Here is a 22,286-nt window from a genome sequence, read left to right as displayed (position 1 = left end):
ATGATTTCCTACCTTCTTTTCTACCTCTTTTCTTCTTACAGCAGTCTTTTCTTTTTACAGCAGTCTTCCTCTTCGCTCCTCTTCTTCTGTCTTCTTCCGGGTCAGAGGGCACTGTGGGCGCGGCTTCAGTGCCGCCGGGGTTTGTTGTCAGATTCCGGCGGCACTGAAGCCGCGCCCACAGTGCCCTCTGCACAGCAGCAGTTGACGCGCGGATCGCAAGGGAGCAGTATCGGAGGTCTTTAACAGACCTCCGGCTCCCTTGAGTGATTTTAAGCCGGTTCAAGGGAACCGGCTTAAAATCACTCAAGGGAGCCGGAGGTCTGTTAAAGACCTCCGATACCGCTCTCTTGCGAGCCTGCTCCTCCAGCGGCGGACATTACTGTCCGTCTCTGGAGGGGTGCCGGGTGCCGGCAAGTTGGCACCCCCCTGATGAGCGGCACCCGGTGCGGACCGCCCCCCCCCCGCCCCCCGCTAGGTACGCTACTGAATGGACTGTTGAGGAAACTTTTGGGCCTCTATCAGAGCTTTTTTGTTTTAGACATTTATATTGAAGTGCCACATATAACAGCCATGATTTCTGAAGTAACAACACCTGGGCATCATTTACGCCACAACTGGATCCTTACTATGCAGTCCCTTTTTATGGCCATGCGTGAGTCGAAATCTCTATGTTATTTGGATTTAATGGTCACCGTGAATAAGCCAGGCGCAAGCTTCCTACGTTAAGCACGGGATCTAACATGGCTTGGATAAAACACTGTAATACAATGTGCTTCTTTGTACGCAACACTCTGTGTCTTGGCAACGTCTTGTAACACGCAACTTAAGTAGAAACAAACATGCTTATTTTTATTGTATGAATAGTGTTTATAAACATAAAATCTGAGCACAATTACATGTTTTATAATAATCACAATGCCAATGTTTATCTGAAAGTGTCTGTTATGGATTTAAAGGTTTTCATTGATAACCAGCATTTCTTGCTGCGTGCCAAGACGTTTGCCAGCTTTTATTGGCGGATGAACCTGACTTGGTTTTCGACACGTTTCTGGACGCACATTTCCCGACATGTCCAATAAACATCTGTGTACCTTGCCAATCAAAATGGTGTTTATTATAAACATGAGTGATTTGATATAGACAGGGAACAAACTGAAAATCAAAGTTAACTTCCAGTCACAAAGGATTTCACGTTGCTGAAATCTAAAACGCATAAGATTCAGGGATCATTTCGTAATCAAAAAAACGAAGACATTTGTGATGGGAGCATTTTTATCAATAAAGTTGTCACGGAAAAAATATTCATTGTGGCACTAGGAATGTTATAAATAAAGTTGGTTGAAAAAACCCCAAGAATATTAGTTGTGTGAGAATTTTTTAGCGGGATAAAATTAAGACATATTTACAAATAAATAGACAGCATGGAGCAGTGGCTTTTATTTATATAGTGCCAACAATTTACGCAGCGCTTAATACAACACATATATTCAAGGGGTATGACAAGGCGCGAATTGACAGACTAAGACAAACCGATACATTAGGTGGAGAGAGTCCAGCTTGCAAGCTTAAAACAAAAACATAAAAAAAAAATAAAAAAAAAAAAAAAATATATATATATATATATATATATATATATAATATTGTAAGTAGCAATGATTCCAAATTGATGTCCTTTTGTTCTGTATCATAAAGTGTTCATGGTAGCCTGTGCAGCCCATTATTATACCACCCCATTTCATGTGTCCATTTTGGGACAGGGTATGGTTAATGTAGGACAGGCCCCGCCATCTTGCAGCTTTTAGTTGAAATATGACACCATGTGGAAGCTGTACAAAAAGAGATTTTAACCAATGTCACAGCTTACTGGTCCAGTCATGGAAGATCGGAGGACCTCTCAAAATCAGCCCATAATTCCCCACTGTCCCCAAAATCAGGACAGTCCCTCGTGAAACCAGACAGTCGGAAGCTATACGATCTCGGCTTGTAAAATGCGATTGATGGAAAACTGTAGTCCCCTGACATTCCTGTGCCCTGCCTCGTGTTGGTGCTGCCCCTTTCCATGATTTAGAAGAACAGTAATGTTAAGCCTGCAGAAAGATGCATTAAGGAGTGCCTCGGGCAAACACGAGTGACGTGATTTTAGAATATTGCAAAAATATGGAAATCGTACACTGGAAAATGACGTGGCTTAACCATGAATAGCATTTTTAGATTGACTTTTCCCCCTGTATGTTTTTAAGCTTTATGATTTATTTGTGAGTTTTGTCCTTCTAAGAACCTGGGATACAGCCGCTAATACATAATGTGTTCTATAGCTTGGTTTGTACGTGTTCCTCGGCTGACCTCCATCTGATGTAATGGCTTGGAGCAGTTACAGCTGCATTCATGTGAGACTGTTAACCACATGTACTATGGCTAATCTTGTGACTGCAGGCGGGTCAACAGTATAATGTAAACAGCTCACCTACGTCGTGTGGAAGCCATTGGCAGGCCAGCTTTTATAGCAACCAGTATTGTGCGGGTTAGCTTCGAAGCACGACACGTTGCTCCAGATAAAGACATTTCTGCGATGGGGTGCATTTGTCATCTTGAACTTGTTGAGTTCCTGAAGTCCCCATTTCAAGTTAGATATTTCCAAAACAAAAAAGTACCAGCTGTGAAGTTTTGGCAAATTAATTAGTTCTTTAAGCTGGAGTAGCAAATTCTAATGTCTGTTAACGTTTACTACATGCGAATGTGAATTAAATACCGTAATCTTGGTGGACCAAGACTAATAATAATAATAAAAAAACAATACTGAATGCATTTTACATCATTGCCAAACGTATCTAAACTAATAGAGGGTGAAAAAACCATTTGCAGACAGTAAAATGATAGATTGATTTACTTAATGTATGTTTTGCTTTATAATCAGTATGGCCTCAAAACCTTTGACTGACCACACTGCGCATCACGCATTGTATGCAAAACGTATGCTCTTGTGTAAGTGGTGACTTCACTGCAACCCGTTTGCTGCCTCTCTTCCCATCCTCGGCAAATACAGATTTGTGTAACCTAAGCAAGAGTAGGAGCTTTAGTGGGTCACTATTCAATATACCGCTTGCGTGCGGTAGCAGTATCCGGCTGTAATGATCTGACCTCATGCTTTTTGAGAGCATCTCATTCCTGCGCGCTCGCAGACCACATGACATTCACATGTCAGCAGCTCAGATCAGTCCATAGCAACGCAAGTGTGTTTCACAAAGCTGGTGTCAGTCTCTGCAGCTCCTGTGCTTATCCTGGCTAGTCTCGTATTAGGACCTTGCTACTGTCATAGGCACGGCGATATTGTTCAAAGAATCTGATGTTCATCAGCGATATCCCGTTGTAGTGAATAGAATGTGTGAGAAAGAGAATAGCTTGTGTGAGAGAATTATCTTATTGAAGTGTAGAGGAGGATCTTATTGCAGTTAGTAGCATGTATGTGAGTGGGATCACATTGCTATGGATGGAGCTTAGCCAAGAAGGATTTCCTAGCTGTGAAGGAGGCCTACAAGATAAAACATTAAAGTTGCCTATGTTGCATGAGATCAACATCATGAGAACATTGTAGCCATATAGCTATTGAATGGTAAATCCTGTTAGGAAAAGAAAACACCACATGCAGTAGAGTACTGATTAAATTTGATACATCATGTACAATTGTAAAGTATAAAGCCCTCAATGTATGATGCATCTTGCCGGTTGGGACAACCTGCCTGAAATTTATATGCAGGACATGCAAACTATCTTCATTTTATTCTAGATTGCACAGTGAACGTTCCTTTCTCCTGCTCATCCTGTAGGTCTTTCCATTTATTTAACCACAAGCACCAAAGGATGATTGTGTTCTTTGTCTTCTGCTAGATTTCGGGTTTGGCAACTTTTATAAGACTGGAGAACCTCTGGCTACATGGTGTGGGAGCCCTCCCTACGCAGCTCCTGAAGTCTTCGAGGGGCAGCAGTATGAGGGACCACAGCTGGATATCTGGGTATATTTCTTATCATTCTTTCACATTCATGTATTCATGTACATAACTGTATCCATTTGTATGTGTTCAGTTAAAAAAAATAAAGACTACCCTATTGACTTATTAATGTCAGAGCAACCATAATTTTACACTTGAATATTCTTTATAAATGTTAAATGATGTTTTCAAATTACAATAAGCAATGTATGTATTAGAGACCGACTCTATCAGTAGACTCACAAGGGCAGCCATTTTAAATCACGTGTCACGGGATACACACAGTTATTCCGACCTTTGAAAATGTTCCTTCTTCTTTGGTGGAAGCTGGTCTGGCTGCCTCAGAGGGAAATCAGACTCAAGAGAGTTTAGTTCAGGACATGGAACAACCAGCTATACAGGTTTTACTCTACACGCCTCTCAGCTCAGCTGAGTTATAACACAATTGCATTGATTGAAAAGGTTAAAAAATGTAATGTATACATATTAATATACATTTTCACTGCAAGGTCTGTGTCAGATCCACATCTTTAGTAGACAGAGTTAAGGAACTGGACATGGCCAGGCTGTTGATATGTCAGCCTCTTCCGGTCTGTTTGGTAAACATTTGTCCAGAGACCATGAAGGGAAATAAGCATACCTAGGAGCTCCCTAGGGTTCCCACTCTCAGCATGTGGTCATAATCACTTAAAATGGGTAGAAAGTATGAGGTGGGTGGAGCATAATGAGTGGGTGGAGCATGATCAGGAGTGGGCATGACTTAATGCTGCTCACTTGCCCAGGGGTCATACTAACCCAGAGTCCCGTGTGTATCCATCATATTGCCCCACAGTAATGAAAAGGCCAAACGTCAGTAAATCTGCATGTAAGTTCTCTTGTATAAATACAATGATTACAAATAAAATATATAACTACATTGTATATAAATCCTTTTTGAGACCAAAGCCTGCCTTGGAGCTAATCTGTAATGGGGCAGAGCCGAGCCAGCAAACATTCCTCTGTATTTGCACTCAGTATTTTTTTATGTTATAGCTCTGCTCATGTGTGGCTTTCTTACCAGCTCTTTGGCCTTTTCTCTACTTACATACAGTGTTACCTAAAATCAACTGGTAAGGTCAAGCCGCCACAATACAAATAGTCCCTCTTTGACATATAATTTTTTGTGAGGTATACTCTTGCTGACAGGCTGTCCCATTTACATGTGCTTTCAACAATGGCATTAAAGGGTTAATTTATATGCAGCTCTAGGACGATTGCTGTACATTTGGCAAATTCTTTGGTAAGGTACAATAAATTCAACAAAGGAATTCTCCTCCCAGGCATAAATCCTGTAACATTCTCCATCTCCTCTGTTTGTGAACTGCATCTTACCTCTACGTAAAATGGGGCATTGTCTGGGGAAACATCAGAACTCCCCATACATGACATCACTACCGCAACTTGTCACGACAGTAGTATAGAATGTTGATGACCATTTTAATTGGTAAGAATGCATTCATCTATTTGCTTTTGCTTCGTGTTGTTGCTGACTTAAAGATGTGTGTGTGTGTGTGTGTGTGTGTGTGTGTGTGTGTGTGTGTATATATGTGTGTATATATGTGTGTGTATATATATATATATATATATATATATAAATATAAATAAAAAATGTGTGTGTATGTATATATATATACACACACACACACACACACACACACACACAACAATCGGCCATAACATTACGTCAGTAGGTGGGGGATATATTAGGCAGCAAGTGAACATTTCGTCCTCAAAGCTGATGTGCGTAATGTTCTGGGCAACTTTGACAAGGGCCAAATTGTGATGGCTAGACGACTGGGTCAGAATATCTCCAAAACTGCAGCTGTGGGGTGTTTCCAGTATGCAGTGGTCAGTACCTATCAGAATTGGTCCAAGGAATGAAAAGCGGTGAACTGGCAACAGGGTCATGGGCGGCCAAGGCTCATTGATGCACGTGGGGGGGGGCGAAGGCTGGCCTGTGTGGTCAAATCCAACAAACGAGCTACTGTAGCTTAATTTGCTGAAAAACGTAATACTGGTTCTGATAGAAAGGTGCCACAACACACAGTGCATCGCAGTTTGGTTCAGGTTGCCCATGCTGACCCCAGTCCACTACTGAAAGTCCCTACAATGGACATGTGAGCATATGAACTGGACCACGGAGGAATGGAAGAAGGTGGCCTGGTCCGATGAATCACATTGATGGCCGTGCGCATCACTTACCTGGAGAACACATGGCACCAGCATGCATCCATGGAGGACCCACCTCACAAGTTATAGGACATAACGGATCTGCTGCTAACGTCTTGGTGCCAGATACCACAACACAACTTCAGAGAGTTATTGAAGTCCGTGCCTCGAAGGGTCAGGGCTGTTTTGGCGGTAAAAGAAGGAACTACACAATATTAGGCAGGTGGTCATAATATTATGACCGATAAGCGTATACTTTATATTAGTTGTTGTTTCACTTTACATACAATAGCTTGTCTTGTTTTAGGTTGGGAGGTGCTTAACTCTTATTTAGTTGCAAAAATAAACATAAAAAGTAAGATGGTATTGCATCCAGTGGGTTTACAGCATTAATTTATTTCATAGTCAATGTTCTTATACAATATCTTACAATGTACCAACTTTGCCTTGATCCACCAGCACCCAATCCTGCTTCCTCGCAAGTTGATGAAACCAGATGGATCCCCTTGTATGCCCATTCCCATGCATAGCTGTTTGTTGTCCAGAACCATCTAGTGCATTCCCTCACTATCTTCCTGGTAAAACAGAGGTGTAGTAACTTTGTACCACCAGCTTTGGGGGGGGGATTGCTTCCCTCAAATTGCAGTCTGCAATGTACAACCTTTTGTTCTAATAGGTCTCCTTTGTTTAAACATTCTTAAATAAGAATTAATAAGTACATTGTATACTTGATGGAGTTCTTCTGCCATGTATGTCTGTTTTACAGTAGCAGCCTATAAAATAACTCCTGTTTTCCTCTTGTTGCAGAGCATGGGGGTTGTCCTTTATGTCCTAGTCTGTGGTGCTTTGCCCTTTGATGGTCCTACACTACCCATCTTGAGACAGAGGGTGCTGGAAGGGAGGTTCCGGATTCCATATTTCATGTCAGAAGGTATAGTCTGCTCTACAGGGATACACAGAGATCCAAACGCGCATATAAAACTTGAATTGTGTTGAGAACTGTTAATGGTAATTAATTTCCTTTCCATGAAAATAATAGTTTCACGCACCGTGGAAGCACCGATTCCTTTAGTTTGGATTGGTTTAATAGCACTTGACTAATTTACAATGTGCTATTTCTGTATCCATGTTTTTTCAGTTCTTCATGAAGTTGTTTCAGTCCAGTTTTATAATACATTTTTTTTATTATAAAAATGGGCTGAATTTTTCGTATTTGATCTCTACTTTTATGAAAGTTGGAATTCTATTTTCATACTTTATAAAAAGTCAGTCACCGTCCACAATTACATTCCAGCCTTTTGCTTTCTCAAACTATATGCCTTAAAGCATACTCCAGTTTTGGTCTTATTCTATAGAGAAGGTCAGAAACAGAATTAGTCAAACAGGTCTCTGATTTAAGCTCTTTAGAACCGGAACCCACATGTAGCTGGGAAAAGGAATGAAAATTCAATGTTTCATAATCATCTCTATAAAGTTCAAAAACCATGACTTCCAATAAAGCTTTGCATCAGCGGAGCTTGTCTACACGAGTATAGTTAGAGACTTCATGAATACTGGTCAGGGTGAGCAGATGGCCTCATTTTTAGAGGATTCTCTCCTGATTGAGACCTCTGTATTTGTTCCTTCAAATATTCCCTTAACCCTTCTTAAACCTAAATGTGAGTTCTACTTTAAAATTGATATGCCTTACGAGGCAGTTCCTCTGGGATATGAAGTCATACAGTATCTCAGCATAGTTATGCCCTGTGGGGTCCCTGGAAGCACTGGCCCAGGTCAGTCCTAGGGTGGCAACTAGATACCACTGCCTTTAGTTGTTGTGCAAGCAGGTATAATGGACTCATTCAGGTGATTGGGCAAATCTGAGCAAGTTGGGGATGGACAGGTATAACGTTGATCCAAGCAGAAGTTGGGTAACAAACATCTTTAGCCATGAATCAAATATTCCCTCTTTGAAAAAAAAATAGAAAGTGCTTCAATGTGATGTGCTATATCAGCTTATTTTTGATTAACTAAATGTCAATATACATAGTTTTTCAGATTTTTTTTTTTTTAAAGTCCCTACACCCCAAATAATTCTAGCTCAACATTTGGGTGCAATTTGCATTATATCTCCCCCATGTGAGACAAATGATTTCCTCCTCCCACAGCTACTAAATTGTGTGTCTATATTGAGTAAAATATTATGGTTTTTTTTTTGTTTTTTTTTTTTATTTATTTCTGTGTGATTGAGTCAGAAATACCCTTAAAGCTTGCTTCTCATTTTGCAATTACATAGAAGACTTTCCCTGACCTTGATATGCCCTTATACAGAATCCTTTGTTTCTCTGGTGCTAGCTCCATTTACTCAACATTTCTCTACTAACATCAAGTTCCCGAGTGGATGAACCTTTTCTAGCAGATTCAACAAAAGCTCATCTGCTTGTCGCTTCTGTAAATGAGTTACCTCCTGACAATTAAACATAGCAACATCGATTCTATGGGGTCCTTTTTTAACTGTCTGGAAAGCATCTCCCTTTTCGCTGTTTTTTTGAAGATCATTTAATTCATTTCATGTTTGCAATCAAAACATGGTCTTGTGGGACCTTAAATGAAAATGTTCATGGAGCTAGGGCAATGTTAGGGCTTGAAGTTAGTGCTTGTATAGCCTGCTAGTTTAGACAAGCTTTTTCCCTGTACATGTGAAATTGTGTTCTACCCCGATAACTAAAAACCACATCTGCATGTCACAATCTGGAACCAAGAAATAAAACATACCCATCATTTATTTAACTGCCATATTATAACATGTAAGTCGCCTATGGCTTTCTTTTGAAGTTAAACATTAAAGGTGTTGCTGTATTTCAGTAGGATTTGGCCCACAGCAGCAGTAACAAGAGGAACAATGAGAGAGAGAGGATATATTTTCTACCTCTAATATACATTGAAAAAGGAAACACATTTATTTTTTTGCACAAGGTAGAACGTACAAAAGTCTATGTAAAATGACCCCAACATGCGTTTAAAGAAATAAATATAAAATAACTGTGTTCACTTTAAAACGAGTTATGCACATGTTACTTAGGCATCCTGGCAATCTGATTTTGAGTTTCACGGAGGAACTCTGTTCTGTAACGGGCTGGCAGCTGCCTCTTGACACCAGTCTAAGCTGGGCATTCATACTGCATTCTCGATCTCCTGTAGCTTAATGATCGACAGACTGATAAGGGGATAAAATATTATACTAACGAGTACCAAGGTGTGTATGTGTATTAAAATCTGAATTTACCTCCAAGAAATAAAAGAAATTATGATCAAAGTACTGAGATCAAAGACTAGAATTCGAGTAGCAAAACACAAAACTAAATATTCTTCTATTTTTACTAGAGCAATATCTAATATATCTAGTAAAAAGTTATCAATGATACTTAGAAGAGAAAACTAGTGTTAAAAACATATTTCCCAAATCATCATTTGAAACATTTTCTTATATATGTATATGCCTTTCTTCAGAAATAATGAAGGAAATATTCTAGAGCAATAATAACTAGAAAATTGGTTGTTTAGCTGATTTACCCCTCTCAGGGTCTGGAGGCTTTTAAATACACGTGTGCAGAATGGCATGTTCTCGCTTATGGTTTATCAACTATATTTTGTTTACATAATCCATAAAAACAAATACAGAAAATATACTTATGTTTTCACAACCCTTTTAATAACCTTAAACAGTTTTATTGTATATTCTCTTGTCCTATTAAATTAGCGGTACAGCCTATAATCGGGGTTTGGATATCCTTAATCTCTCTGTACCTTCTCCGCCAACCATGTCCCTGTCTCCTTTTTTTTGCCTCTTCTTGTTATTCTTTGTCAGCTTCTCCCCTGTATCGGTTCTGTGAGCCGGGCCTCCCAGAGCGCTTCTGCTAAAGGACATCACTTTTGTGGAAGTGCTCCAAGAAGTCAAAATAATGCAGATGGCTTATTGGAGAAAGAGAGAGAGATGCGGAAACTCTTCTTTCTCTGCGCAGAAGGATGGAGCCACGGCGCACACCACATGGACAGCCTCTCCCCCGTTCCTCCAATTGGGGAGGTGATGTGCCCGGAGGCTCCGCCTATCTGCATATATGTTCTGGAAGGCCCGGTTTGCTGAGTGGATAACTGGGAGAAGCGAACGAAGAACCAAGAAGAAGCATGAGAAAAAGCGGAGCTGCGGAAAAGGAGATGAGGACACGGAAGCGGCAGAGGCAGTAGGGAGACATTGAGTGTTTGAGAGAGCGTGAGTAAGAGTGAGAAAATACTATTTTACCCTTTTACTAATGTGTATTTTTTTAAAATGGCACCAAACTATAGTGGTGGGGCCTTTATTTGTACAGTACAGTATAGTACATAAATTGCTTTGTACAGCCTAAAGAATCTTCCTGATGTCAATAAGAATGCGGTTAACAACAATAAGTGTATTGTGTTGGGATGATTTAGCATCTCTGAGTTACTAAGTGACCGTATTGGTGTTGACTCAAAATAACAGTAAATTACAGAGCTGTAAATTAATTTGATTTCACTTACGTAGCCAGGTCTGCATTGTCCTGTTCCCCTAGTGCTTATCCTGATGTTTACAAAGAAGGTGCCAGGGGATTACTGGTACTAACAAAGCTGTAATCTTTCTTCAGATTCCTTGTGGTGGAAACCAGACCTCAGGCTAAATCTCTGACGTATGTAGATTTATTAAGATCCTTGTCCCCAGAGTCTCTTTCATCCTATATTTAACCATCTAATTTGTATTTTAACACGTCATTAGTGTAAAAGTTTAGTAACCCATCTAGAGACTCAATTCATCCATGCATTAGACCAGGGGTGTCCAAGTTTTTTCTGCAGTGGGCCACTTCATCAGAATTGTATACGTGCGCGGGCCGCACTCATTTTTCACTGTGACAAAAAATATGGCCTTTAATAAAATATGCAGATTAAAATAAAGTAAATAACACAAAACCTTTACTCTTCCTCTCACTCAGGATTCCCTAGATTTATTCTAGGGATGAACTAAAATGAAAATTCTGGACCAAAACATTCAGGGTTCACTTAGCCAAAACCGAAAATGACCCCCACCTTTAAAAATAATAATAAAAACTCACATTTTTAATAAAAGTAGGTAACACACAATTGGACAAAATTAGCAATATGACTTGGCAACCAGTAAATGCTGATACCTAGGCATGATGGGACTGTGCTCGCTGTGATTGCTGTTAGCAATCACACTCCTATCATGCCAAGTCAGCCAGTACATGCTGGTACAGGGTGGCTGTAAGTGATGTGCAGACCCCATACTGCTGGCAGCATCACTACACAAGGGGGACAGCTAGCTAGGTTTCAGCATGTACTGGCTGACTTGGCATGATAGGAGTGTGATTGCTAACAGTAGTCACAGTCCCATCATGCCTAGGTTCCAGCACTTACACATCCATCCAGTAAATACTGGAACCTAGGCATTATGGGACTGTGATTGCTGTTAGCAATCACACTCCTATCATGCCAAGTCAGCCAGTACATGCTGGTTCAGGGTGGCTGTAAGTGCAGACCCCATACTGCTGGCAGCATCAATACACAAGGGGGGCAGCTGGCCAGGTTTCAGCATGTACTGGCTGACTTAGCATGATAGGAGTGTGATTGCTAACAGCAATCACAGTCCCATCATGCCTAGGTTCCAGCACTTACACATCCATGCTATCACACACACACACACACACACTCATTTATTCATATAATCATTCATTCACAGATTCATTCCCTCAATCACACACACTCATTCAAACACCCTCCCCACCTCCTTACCTGCAAGGCAGCTCCTCGATGCCGCTTACAGACTTCAGCAGGGGGCGCGGCCTCCCTCTGCCTTCTCTGCTAAAGCACAGAGGAAGTAGGATGTCACGTGAACTCCGCTTCCTCTGTGTGTAGTCCAGATGACCCTCCCACAAGTAAGTAGCAGGGCTTGAGGTGCGGCTCGCGTAAGATCGGTTGCCCTGGCTGCCGATCTTACGCGGGCCGCACCTCGAGGTCTCGCGGGCCGCATTTGGCCCGCGGGCCGCATGTTGGACGCCCCTGCATTAGACCTTATTGCTCATAGAGATGGCAGAGCAGGGGACCCAGGCCTATGTATTGCAGAGTAGCAGCTCAAAGTCAGGACACCTAAAGTTGACAAGGATCATAACATAAAATGTAAATGACACCTATTTAAAATCTAACCACTTGGAAATCTACCCTCTTCCTCTAGCAAAAAAAAAAGCATCACTCAAAATGTGTATGGCAATACTTTGCAAAACCCAGAGCTTAAAGTATTATTATTTTTCCTGTTACTATTTAATAAATGTTTGCCAATGAAACATAATAATGAATTGCCCTCACCATTATACAAAAGGTATACGGAAGCCCACCCTCGCTTCTGTTCTTGTCTCTTGAATCTTATCAAAGTAAATGGTAAAAACTTGTTCCCCAAGAAAATAGCCTACATTATAGCATTTTTATAATTGGCTTATCTCTTTTTTTTTTTTTTTTTTTTAATTTCTTATGTCAGGAAGTTCTTTCCTTCATAAAAGCAGTCTTGAAATTATATAAAAGAAAATTATTTTATTCTCATTTTGTGAGATCTGATAAAGCAAAGTCACTGTTGAACAATTTGGATATAATCCCATCGTCTTGTGGATGGGCCGTTTCTTAAAGGTGCAGTCTTTTTGTTAAGCAAAGTTGAAACCACCCCAAAATAGGTACCTGAGATTGTGTCGCAGCTACCTGCGGTTTAGTGGTGTTGGGGTCGGTCATTTTTCCACGTTTGGGCTATTAAAAAGTAAAAGAATGGCACAGCACATTCACAGTCCATTGTACTGTATTATTTTGTGATGCAGTGAAGTATTCATATTAAATCATGAGATGGAGCAGAAGCCACATAAAAGTAAGTCTTTACAATAGTGCTATGGCTGAGGCACAGACCACATCCATAAACAGCCATTCTGGATGTTAAGCGGTAAGCAGGGACATTCAATTTCTTTTGACTGTGCAACGTTTACCGCTTTAATTTGAAATTGCCTTTTATAAGTATTGTACACTCTGTCTTAAAATATAACCATGGCGTAGTTACTTGAAATGGGTCGTGAAATCATGAGTCTGTTGCTGGAAGATGACCCGTCCTGTTTGTGAAAATCCCAGATACTTCAGACTGCCAGTCTTCCAAAACAGCTAAGTCATATTAACACTATATACTTTCATTTTCAAGAAAGTATATAGCCTACTCTATGGTCTAAAAAATATTTATTATGTGTATATTCAGATGATTATTAGACATAATCAATAAGAAAACAAAAATATTTACATAATAAATATTTACAATTTAATATACAATTAGAGGACACACCACCTAGCCTAGATATATCATATAAAACTCATTCATTCGCTAATTCCTATTTTCCTGGACTTGTCTGATATCTATATGAGTACTACACTATCTTTTCCCTAAACGAACTACTATAAATCTAAATCTGCTCTCAAAATAACTTGTTAAATTACTTGCTAGTGCTGTCTAGCTTTCTAATTCACAATCATTCTCGACACGCGTTTCACTGTGTGTATCAACACAACAACGTCGGGGGAGTCCACATTGCCTGGACATTGCCACATTAGCTTAAGACAAATTGTAATACTGGCTGCATAGATGAAATCTGGACAGGTTTGGTCCTCACATGTACCATCAAGACTGGCAGAATTTGCCAAACCCTCCCATAATACAGCCCGGAGACAACATTTTACCCATGTAATCACTACCTTGTTTAGTACTAATAATGATGCCTTTGAGGGCAGTAATAAATCTCATCCTCAATTTCTTCACTGCCAGGTTAGGCCTCCTTTGATCCATGAAAACAATGGTAGAATTATTTGGTGATCTTGCATATGTATGTATACGTAAAATAATACCCTTTAGGGTAATTTATATGATGCGCTTGGGACAGAAGTATGCAAGACGCGCAGATGTCTTTAGCCATATTGGCATCTTCCGGAGGTCAAATTGTTCCCTTAATTCCTCATGCTTCAACTAGAGAAATAAACCTTTGTGTTTCATGCCAAAAATATTGCTAAAAAATGTTGTTTTAAGAACAACTGAACTCTTTCAGATAGCTAATGTAATTAAATTGGCCACAAAAAATTACACTCATTAAATTGTGACGTTAGGAGTTGACCCGATCAAGATCTTTGTTTCAAGGATGTATTGGCCTACAGATATCACTGGCACTCATTCTTTTTGATTGGGTAACAAATATGTTGCTTTTCTTTTGTGTCTTCAGAATGTGAACATTTGATCAGGAGGATGCTGGTTTTGGAGCCCTCGAAACGTCTCTCCATTTCTCAAATTAAAGAGCACAAGTGGATGGTGGCAGAGGTCCCTGTGCATAGGCCTGTTTTGTACGCACAGAGTCAGGAGAAAGAAACGTCTATCGGAGAATACAATGAACAGGTCTTGAGGCTCATGCACAGCCTTGGCATAGACCAGCAGAAAACCATAGAGGTGAGTTTAAGGACACAGAGGGTATTAAAAAAAATATGTATACAATGAAGAGAAGTATCTGTTCCATGGATCTGCATGATTAGTCTTCCCTATTGTGCTATTTTCTGTTAATCTGTTGATTGGTTGAGACAATCTTTATTAGGATAGATAAGGAGAAGGGAGACAACTTCAGGACTGAAAAAATGATTAGGTAATGCCTGCTATGCCACAGGCTCCTGCCTTTATTAAAGTATGAATATGCAGATTCTGTATTGTGTATGTTTTGTGCAAAGAATCCAGGACTTTCAGTGAATACATACACATGCATGCAACAAGAAGACATAGACACTATGCAATGGATTTGATGCATCATTGTGTTCTCTTTTAATTCTTGTACTACTTTTCATTCATTAAACACTTAACCTTTTTTATCCAGTCCCTACAGAATCGCAGCTACAATCACTTTGCTGCCATCTATTACTTGTTAGTTGAAAGGCTCAAATCTCATCGCAGCAGCTTCCCAGTAGAGTCCAGGATTGACGCGCGTCAACGAAGGCCAAGCACAGTTGCTGAACAGACAGTGGCCAAGGTAAACTTCAGTCTTATCGTGCAAATGGAGAGCATTTATGTCATTACTCCTCCCATTATATTTCAATTATTTGTAAGCAATAAGTGATTCATTTTGTCTTCCAACGCCAGGGGAAAAAGTTCGTGTTCTCACAGATTTCTTTTAACCTGATCATTATTTCTATTTTCTAATTGAACCAGAAGGGACATATGATGCACCTTGTATTAATAGGGTCCTGCTTTATCAGGCTTGTAATATTTTTAGGAGAGGTTATATAAGGCATATGGTGCTGTGAATAAGTATTTATCCCTTTCCAAATTTCTTCTATTTTTGGATATTTGTTACACTTAAATGTTTCAGATCATCAAACTAATTTTAATATAAGACAAAGACAAACCCGTACACAAAATGTGATGATGCATGATGCTTTCATGTATATAAGAAAAAAGCTATGCAACCCTACATAGCCCTATGTGAATTGTTTGCCCCATTAGTTACTAAATCAACTAATTAACCAAATTTAATTGATAATTGGGTGTAATTTCACTAGACACACCTAGACATTGATTACTGCCAGCCCTGCTGAACCCAATCATCAATTAAATAGAACCTGTCCTGCAGTGAAGTAGAGCTGAAAGGTCTCAAAAAGCAGCACATGATGCTTCAATCTAAAGTCATTCAGGAACAGATGAGAAACAAAGTAATTGTCATCCATCAGTCTGGAAAGAGTTACAAAGCCATTCCTAAGGCTCTAGAACACCAGTGATCCACAGTGAGAGCCATTATCTACAAACAGAGAAAACTTGGAACAGTTGTGGCCGCAGGGGCGTACCTAGAGTATTTGGCACCAGGGGCGGATCCTGTAAGTGGCACCCCCCCCCCAAATGTGAAGACATCTACAAAATTATGTTGGCAAGAATATTTATTGCACCAATTTGTAAACTGTATGTCAAGTGTAAGCAACAAGAAATCTGAAAAAATAAATTAATAACTTATAAGTAAAATAAATACATTTAAATAACATTTACTGAACATATAATAGTGCTTTCTTTAATAACCCTCCAAAAAAAACAGCGTCCACATTGCCCACATAGAACCTGACCAGCACCCAAATTACACACACATAGGACGTGCCATCTTTGCCCCCAAACAGCCCAGCATGAGTCAGCATTGTTCCCAAACAGCCGAGTGTACGCCATCTTTGTCCCATGAACACACTACCTGTGCCATCTTTGTCCCATAAACACCCTGCCTGTGCCATTTTTGTCCCATAAACACCCTGCTTATACCATCTTTGCCTTTTTGACAAATCAACTATACACCTATGATTAACACAAACACTTTTTAGTCACTCACTAATTCATTTTCATTCACACAATCATTTATTCTTTCACACAAATTATTTACACATATTCATTGATGCATTCTCACAAATTCATTAATTCTCTCACTCATTCACACAATTCATCCACACATTAATCCATTCATTTTCGCTCTCATTCTGACTCTTTATTTCAATATTCTTGCTACCCTCCTTTCTCCCTATCTACCCATTCTCACCCCCTTCTGCCCTATCTATCCCTTCTCACTCCCTTCTCCCTATCTACCCCCTATCCCCCCGTCTCACTCCCTTCTCCCTATCTAACCCCTCCTAACTATCTACCCTCTCCCCCTTTGAAGTTCACTTAGCTTTCAGGAGTCCTGCAGTGGGGGTGCAAGGCCTCTGTCTCCCAGCTCTGCCACTGTATGGAACAGTATAGAGTGATGGGAGTTATGATGTACTTTAGAGCATAATTATATAATGAAAAAGACATTGGAAATGGTACAGCATAACACCCATCACTCTCACACACTTACCAATCCACACTTACCAATCCACAGATTCCGCACATACCACACATACCAATCCACAGATTCCACACATACCAATCCACACTTACCACAGATACCAATCCACACTTCCCACACATACCAATCCACACTTACCACACATACCAATCCACACATACCAATCCACACATACCAATCCACAGATTCCACACATACCAATCCACACATACCAATCCACACATACCAATCCACAGATTCCACACATACCAATCCACACATACCAATCCACAGATTCCACACATACCAATCCACACATACCAATCCACAGATTCCACACATACCAATCCACACTTACCAATCCACAGATTCCACACATACCAATCCACAGATTCCACACATACCAATCCACAGATTCCACACATACCAATCCACACTTACCAATCCACAGATTCCACACATACCAATCCACATTTACCAATCCACAGATTCCACACATACCAATCCAGATTCCACACATACCAATCCACACATACCAATCCACAGATTCCACACATACCAATCCACATTTACCAATCCACATATTCCACACATACCAATCCACAGATTCCACACATACCAATCCACACTCACTGAATGATTTCCTACCTTTCCTCTTTTCTTCTTACAGCAGTCAGCTCCTTTTCTTCCTCTTCGCTCCTCTTCTTCTGTCTTCTTCCGGTTCAGAGGGCACGGACGGCGGTGGGCGCGGCTTCACTGTTGCTTCAGCAGCAGTTGCCGCGCGGATCGCGAGGGAGCGGTATCGGAGGTCTTTAACAGACCTCCGGCTCCCTTGAGTGATTTTAAGCCGGTTCAAGGGAACCGGCTTAAAATCACTCAAGGGAGCCGGAGGTCTGTTAAAGACCTCCGATACCGCTCCCTCGCGAGCCTTCTCCTCCAGCGGCGGACATTACTGTCCGTCTCTGGAGGGGTGCCGGGTGCCGGCAAGTTGGCACCCCCCTGATGAGCGGCACCCGGTGCGGACCGCCCCCCCCGCCCCCCGCTAGGTACGCTACTGTGTGGCCGTCCTGCCAAAATTCTTAAAAGAGCTCAATGACGTCTCGTCCAGGAGCTCACAAAAGAACCCAAACTAACATGTAAAGAACTGCAGGCATTGCTTGCCTCAGTTAAGGTCAGTGTTCACAATTCCACATTAAGAAAGAGACTGAGCATAAATGGGGTAAGTGGGAGAGTTACAAGGCGAAAACCTCTGCTGTCCAAAGGTTTGATTAATTTGCCAAAAAAACACTGTGATGGCCATCAAGACTTTTAGGATAATATTCTGTGAACTGATGAGTCAAAAGTGGAACTATTTGGAAGACATGGGTCCTGTTATACCTGGCATAAAGCTAACTCAGCATTCCACAATAAGAATATCATACCAACAGTAGAAAACAGTAGTGATAGTGTGATGGTCTGAGGGTGCTTTGCTACTTCAGGACCTGCGTGAATTGCCATAATTGATGGAACCATGAATTCTGTACTCTCTAGCAGAAAATCCTGAACGAGAATATCCGGCCATCGGTTCGCGACCTAAAGGTCAAGCGCAGTTGGGTTATCCAGCAGGACAATGATCTAAAACACACATGCAAGGCCACCTCTGAATAGCTCAAAAGAAACAAAATTTAGTTTATGGAGTGGCCGAGTCAAAGTCCTGATTTGAATCCGATTGAGATGCCATGGAATGACCTCAAAAAGGCAGTTTATGCTCTAACTCTCCAGTGTGGCTGAATTGCAACAATTACACCAAGAAGAGCGTTACAAAATTCCTCCAGAGCAATGGAAAAGACGCATTGTCCGTTATCACAAACATTTGATTGCTGTTGTTACTGGTAACTGGTATAACCAGTTATTAGGTTTAGGAGGGCAATTACTTTTTCACAAGGGTGAGGTTTTGAATAAATCTTTACCTTCAATGCATCAGATGATCATTTAATAGCTGCATTTTGTATTTACTCGCATCGTCTTTTTCTTATATTAACATCAGTTGGATGACCAAACGTTTAAATGTGACAAATAAGCAAAAAAATAGAGAAGGGGCAAATATTTTTCCTAGCACTGTATACATTGCTGGAAAACTGGTTTGCATTGTGACTAATAGAAGGAACATCGGGTAGGGTATCATTATGTTTTAGAGCACTCTAATTATATGGTTGTTAGTACCTTTTGGTTAAGATGCCAAATGTTGAGCATATGTACAAATGTACATTGTATATGTCAATATATTCCACCCTCACTGTGTATTATTAGCGTATAATAATCTATTCCTTTGTACTGCCTTTAAAAGGTGTCTACTGTATCACTGTGTTCACACATTACATTGGGCAATGTGTGTATGAGTAAAGCCACTATAATTAAAGTCGCCCTGCCACTAACTACACTAGTCAACAAAGAAAGAGGGGAACAGTCTTCTCCATTTAATAAGAGGAAATTTGTACGATATGTGTTTTTGTTAGTGGCGATTTTAAAACAATTGTGCTTACATAATCTTTCTTAATACATGGTACCCCAATCATTTATTGGCTGTTCATCTTCCAAAATCACAAACGTACAGCCTTTTCTAGGTGGCTGTGCCACTTTAAGTGCTCAGGATAACATGTTGATATTTTATGATTTCATTTTTTTCTCAATGTATTTTACGGAAGAGTTTAAAAGAAAAAAAAAAGAAATTATGATCCCTGTAATTAACACATTTGTATCCGATAATTATGTAAAATGACTTTGTTAAAAACACAAATGACCAGCATGTGAAAATATAATGCAATTATAGTCTTTAAAAAAAATCAACCATTTAACCAACATATGCTTACATTGTAATTTGCAATTGGTGTGACTGCACTGTAAATTAAGGTTTAAAAGTAAAAATAAAAAAATTTTAGATTCCATCTGGGCTCAGGCACTAGTTGTTAGCTTTTTAGGTTCTCTCTAGAATTCTGATAACGTGGAGCAGATAAGGCTAGTTCTGCATTGCTGGAATGTCCTAGATAGGGAAGAGATTTCCGACTTCTGGAACTGATGAGCCAGGTGTGGTGAGGAATATGATTCTGGGCTAGGAGCCAAGGAGTATCACATGCTGTTTATCATACAAGACCAAGTCTGGGTAGGATCTCACCTTATCTGCCATGTGAGCAGCGGCTGGAGCACGTGGAAACAGGAGACGCGGAGGTAGAAGATGTTCCACATGTGCTTGCCAGTGTTTGCAACACGCAAATTAGTTGAAAATAGTGTAGGATGCCAAGTGTTCTCGCCCAGAGTAATACTTTACACTAAAGCAAGCTGATTACATAATTTTTATTCAATATGACAATTATATTGGTTCTGGGACAGAATAATGCCGCTCCAGATTTGGGGCGCGGTGTGGGAATGCCGCTCAGGAGTTGGCAGCTGTGTGAGGGGCTCATGCCGATGGATCACTGCCAACTCTTACATTGAAAGTGCCGGCCACCAACTTCAGCCCAGCCTAGGTGCAGAAGGTTAAATGCTGGGGTCTTGGCGAGTAAGGATTTTGTCCTATATGTAACATGATTGGAGGGGGAGGCTCAGATTGGCACCATGACCGAGGGTCCCATGGAGGGCTAATCTATCTTTGCCAGTATGCCTATCAAAAAGGTGCTCTAAAAAGGAAGTCCTTCTGCATGTTTACCCAGAGACCTCCAACCTCTTGAGCTGTAATAACTGAGGAGGATCTGATAACATTCATACTGCCACCTGTATGAACGGTGCGGGTCTCTATGCATCTCTGTACCTAAAAGGAAAGTCGCTGTGGTAATCATCAGTCATGGGACTTCAGACAAAGGTCCAATCATTGTGCATTTGCTGGACCTCTATTATCAGAGGTCGGTGGTGCCAAGGCTTGTGCAGTTTCCCATAGATGAGAGAACCAATTTTTATACTTAATTCTTTCCCATGCATAATAAAAAAAATGACATATTAATCCGGTTATCTCTTGATGGAGGTTTTAATGCTTGATAGCATCCCTTGTAATACATAAAACATTGTGTCCTGTTATCCACTGCTGGTCCGCTATAAATCATGCTATTCTTCCATTCCTTTTAATTAAATATGAAGCTGTCCAGGGCCGGCCTTTGGGGTGTGCGACCTGTGCGACCGCACAGGGCGCCACACTCCAGGGGGCGCCACCGCCGCCGCCGGGTCCTCCCCCGCCGCCGCCACGGGGTCCTCCGCCGCCGCGGGGTCCTCCTCCGCTGCCGCCGCCGCGGGGTCCTCCTCCTCCGCCGCCCCCTCTGCACCTAAATGAAAAACAACGTTTTCATTTAGGTGCAGAGGGGGCGGCGGAGGAGGAGGACCCCGCGGCGGCGGCAGCGGAGGAGGACCCCGCGGCGGCGGAGGACCCCGTGGCGGCGGGGGAGGACCCGGCGGCGGCGGCGGCGCCCCCTGGAGTGTGGCGCCCTGTGCGGTTTGAAGGGGCAGAGGGGGGGTAGTTTGAAGGGGCAGAGGGGGGGGTAGTTTGAAGGGGCAGAGGGGGGGTAGTTTGAAGGGGCAGAGGGGGGGTAGTTTGAAGGGGCAGAGGGGGGGTAGTTTGAAGGGGCAGAGGGGGGGGTAGTTTGAAGGGGCAGAGGGGGGGTAGTTTGAAGGGGCAGATGGGGGGTAGTTTGAAGGGGCAGAGGGGGGGTAGTTTGAAGGGGCAGAGGGGGGGGTAGTTTGAAGGGGCAGAGGGGGGGGTAGTTTGAAGGGGCAGAGGGGGGGTAGTGAGGGGGGGCGCCAGAGGAGTAGTTCGCACAGGGCGCCGGAACACCTAAGGCCGGCTCTGAAGCTGTCAATATATTTCCTTTTTAACCCCTTCTCATTATGGTATCAGTCACTTCCAGAGTTAAGCTGCGTATGATTTGTTAATAAATCCTATTCCAGTCATGTTCCCGGCTCATGTGCTGAGCTGCACGTCCTATTAACCACGACGACAGAAGTTAATGTGCTGTCAATAACAATAATTACCGCGATAGAACAGATAAACTGGCTGTTGTGTATATCGTCCTGGACAAGCCATCTATTTCATAAGCAAATAAGTAATCTTAGAAATCAGAGAGCACAACAGGATTTCAATGACAGTTACAGCATAGTGTGTTAAGCTGAGCTCATTTTTGCATAGCCAACGTTGTTATTTGCACAACATATCTCAGAAGACAGAGTTATCGGTGGCTTT

At 41.4% G+C, this 22,286-nt stretch overlaps 1 protein-coding gene across 1 annotated transcript in view; it reads left to right on the top strand.

Moving 5' to 3' along the window:
• The window catches only part of SIK2 (salt inducible kinase 2), a 63,865-nt gene that overhangs the window by 28,426 nt on the left and 13,153 nt on the right, over positions 1-22,286 (top strand). Inside the window, exons 4-7 of the mRNA XM_053451390.1 lie at positions 3,886-4,010; positions 7,002-7,125; positions 14,492-14,712; positions 15,128-15,280. Coding sequence (XP_053307365.1) covers positions 3,886-4,010; positions 7,002-7,125; positions 14,492-14,712; positions 15,128-15,280 — 623 coding nt within the window. The remainder of the gene's footprint in view (positions 1-3,885; positions 4,011-7,001; positions 7,126-14,491; positions 14,713-15,127; positions 15,281-22,286) is intronic.

This window comes from Spea bombifrons, chromosome 12 (assembly GCF_027358695.1).
Source record: "Spea bombifrons isolate aSpeBom1 chromosome 12, aSpeBom1.2.pri, whole genome shotgun sequence".
NCBI lineage: Eukaryota > Metazoa > Chordata > Amphibia > Anura > Pelobatidae > Spea > Spea bombifrons.
This window is presented reverse-complemented; position numbering and strand designations above follow the sequence as displayed.